This window comes from Monopterus albus, unplaced genomic scaffold (genome assembly GCF_001952655.1).
Source record: "Monopterus albus unplaced genomic scaffold, M_albus_1.0 scaffold149.1, whole genome shotgun sequence".
Taxonomy (NCBI): Eukaryota; Metazoa; Chordata; class Actinopteri; order Synbranchiformes; family Synbranchidae; genus Monopterus; species Monopterus albus.
In genome coordinates this window covers 455,193-458,120 of record NW_018128029.1, presented here as the reverse complement: position 1 = coordinate 458,120, position 2,928 = coordinate 455,193, and the positions used below count along the sequence as shown (strand labels likewise).

Genomic DNA, 2,928 nt, shown 5'->3' with positions numbered 1-2,928 from the left:
GCTTCAATTTCAGACATCACTCTTGCTTTGATGTTGAGGACCTTGTCACTGCTGATGTAGCCAGCTTTGAATCTGGGATCCACAAAGGATGCCATGTCCAGAAGTTCTTGAGTAGCTGGGTTGTCATACTTTGTGTTCATGTAGTCCAGGATCTTTTTCTTTATGCACTTTGTTAAGTCACTGTCTTCGTCCTTTGCAGCAAGAAGAGAGGTGTTCATCACGTGTAGGACCGGTTTGACACATGAAACACTCACATCTCTTTCAGCAGAAAGGGCATCTGTGAACTCTTGTAGAGGCTGCAGTGCCTGGTTAATGGACTCCAGAACATCTAGGTCTTGCCAAGTGGGAACTAAATGTCTTGACTTTCTGTCTGCTGATAAAACTTCACATATGGCCTTCTGCTGCTCAAGAACTCTCTGAATCATGTGTTGCCTGGATCCCCATCTAGTAGGACATTCTGTGATGAGTGCGTGCTCTGGGAGGTGGTGATCTTGCTGTGCCTTTTTCAGTGCCATCTTCTCCTTCCAGCTGTGGGAGAAATGTCCCACTAACTTCTTGCAAAGACCTACAGCTCGAGTAATGCGCTCATCACCTTTAACAGCATTCTCTGTAGAGGAAGAAAACAAAAGAAAAACAATTGTATAATTTAGGCTGAAATAACACTGCATTATTAAATTAAATCACTATTTCAACTGTCACTCTAATGAAACAAAACAATTAAGAGCTTCATAGTCATCAAATTATTTCAAATCACACATTATGTTAAATTTACAAATCTCATGTTAAATATGTGCATTTTTCAACAAAATATAAACCATAAACACTCACCAATGGCCAGATGCAAGCGGTGGCCAAAGCACTGTAGTCTGACCCACTTGTTGAGTTCGGTAGCTTTTACTACATTAGCGCCGTTGTCTGTTGTAATAGACACTTGTTTCTCTTCTTTCAAGCCCCAGTTTGCTAAAACATCCTGCAGAGCAGTGGCTATGTTTTCACTGGTGTGGGATTCAGGGAAATATGCAGCTTCCAGGTAGCGTGTTGTTAGTTCAAAGTCTTTGCTGATAAAGTGAACAGTAAAGCTCATGTAGGGTTCGGTGGTGCGACTGGACCACAGGTCTGTGGTGCTAGTATAAAAGTCCACTTGCTGCAGCTCAGCCTTTACAGTCACTACACATACCTCGTACATTTGTGGAATGGCGACTTGGGAGATTTGTGGAATGGCGACTTGGGAGAAGTAATTGCGCGATGGCACTTGGTATCTCCGGTCCACTTCCTTCATTAGATCCAAAAAGCCCTCTTTGCCCACGGTACTTACTGGGATCATGCATTTGGCTACATAACGTGCAACAGCTGCGGTAATAGCTTTGTGGCGCTTCGACGTTTTTCCGTAAGGGGTGACACTGGCAAAACGTTCATTAATGGTGGTCTGTGGATCGTTTTTTTTGTAACTTGCCCTCACGTTAGTAGTTTTGGGAGTTTTAGACTTGAAGACATCATATAGGTTTTTGTGGTTCCGCTCCATGTAACTGTGTAGATTTGTTGTTTCCTCTCGACGTTGCCACTATTTTCCGACATGACTTACACAGTACCTGTGTCTGTGCTATGTCTTCTCTCCTTAAGCCGAAATAGTCCCATATTTCAGAAGTGGTGTTCTTTTTGGGCACAAGTTGTTCGTTGTTTTCGTCCTCGCTCATTTCCTGTTCTCCCGCTGCTGTGAGTCACTGTGCGCATATGAGTCCGCTCTAGCCAATAGGAGAACAGTATCTAGGGGGGGTGGATGGCTGGGTGCGTTATTAAGGTCGCGTCTGATTGGTCAAACTCAGATAAACACCAAACATGTGCAGCAAACGCATAAAATACCATATAAAATTATTAATTTATCGCACGTCTTTGCGATACGCATATCGCACACGCTATTATCGCGATAACGATATTTTTCGATATATCGTGCAGCCATAGTGTCAGGTGTCATTTTGTCCCATTCTTCCTGTGAACAATTTTTAAGTTGCACAACAGTCCTGGGTCTTCATTGACACAATTTGCATTTCAAAATGCGTTTCACACATTCTCTATTGGCTGTGGAGGAAAAGGCTGCTGGACTGGCCTGCCTGCAGTCCTGACCTGTCCCCAGTACAGATCACTATTTTCAGTTTTGATTTTGATTTTGCACACTGTCCCAACTTTGGGGTTGTAATGCCAGTATTATCTGATTGTCAAAGAGAAATTCCAGCCATTCTTTTGGAGCCTGGGAACTTGCTGATAAGCTCTTGAATAGGGAGCTAACTAACCATGGCTTCTTTTTACTTTTATGTTGCATTGAAGACCATGCCACACAGTACACATGACAGATGGTTTTTTATTATGGTAAGGGATGCTTTGGTGATGTCACTGGTCTTTTGGCTCAAGTGCCTACTGCCAAGTTGCAGCATCATTGTACCCATAATTCAGATTAATGCAACAGACAATAAAATCATATGACAGCAAAATTTACATGCTTAATAAAAAAAAAGTTGTAGTTGGACAGCTGTGTAGTACCTATTAATGGGGCATTTAGTACAGTGTGGGGTTTACTGAATCAGTGACCAAGACCAGTCGGAGGTGGCAATGAACTTGTCAACCCTGGCTGCCCCCACCACCACCGATGCCAACTAGGACTGGCTCATATTATGGCCTTTGGCTGCTCTAGCATGGTAAAATAGCTACTTATATAGACAATTATTCAAACTCCTTTCAAATGAGATATGGTGAGAGGGATAACTATTTCTTCCTGCTGCCTCTCATCCAAACATCCCAAGACCAGCTCAGTTCTACCTCACTCCATCAAACACCAGTTATGGCAGACTCATCATTTCCTGCTAAGATAACCTTCACTTTCCCATTAAATACACACAATGGGTTGAATTTTAGTTTATTGTCGTTGCTTGATAT

General features: G+C 42.7%; 1 protein-coding gene across 1 annotated transcript in view; it reads right to left on the bottom strand.

Moving 5' to 3' along the window:
* Positions 1 to 2,029, bottom strand: part of LOC109968415 (zinc finger BED domain-containing protein 1-like) — a 3,327-nt gene extending 1,298 nt beyond the window's left edge. Inside the window, exons 1-2 of the mRNA XM_020614679.1 lie at positions 829 to 2,029; positions 3 to 607 (exon numbers count right to left, since the gene is read on the bottom strand). Of these exons, the coding sequence (XP_020470335.1) occupies positions 3 to 607; positions 829 to 1,522 (1,299 nt within the window). The 5' untranslated portion in view covers positions 1,523 to 2,029. The remainder of the gene's footprint in view (positions 1 to 2; positions 608 to 828) is intronic.
* Between the last annotated feature and the right edge of the window lie 899 nt (positions 2,030 to 2,928).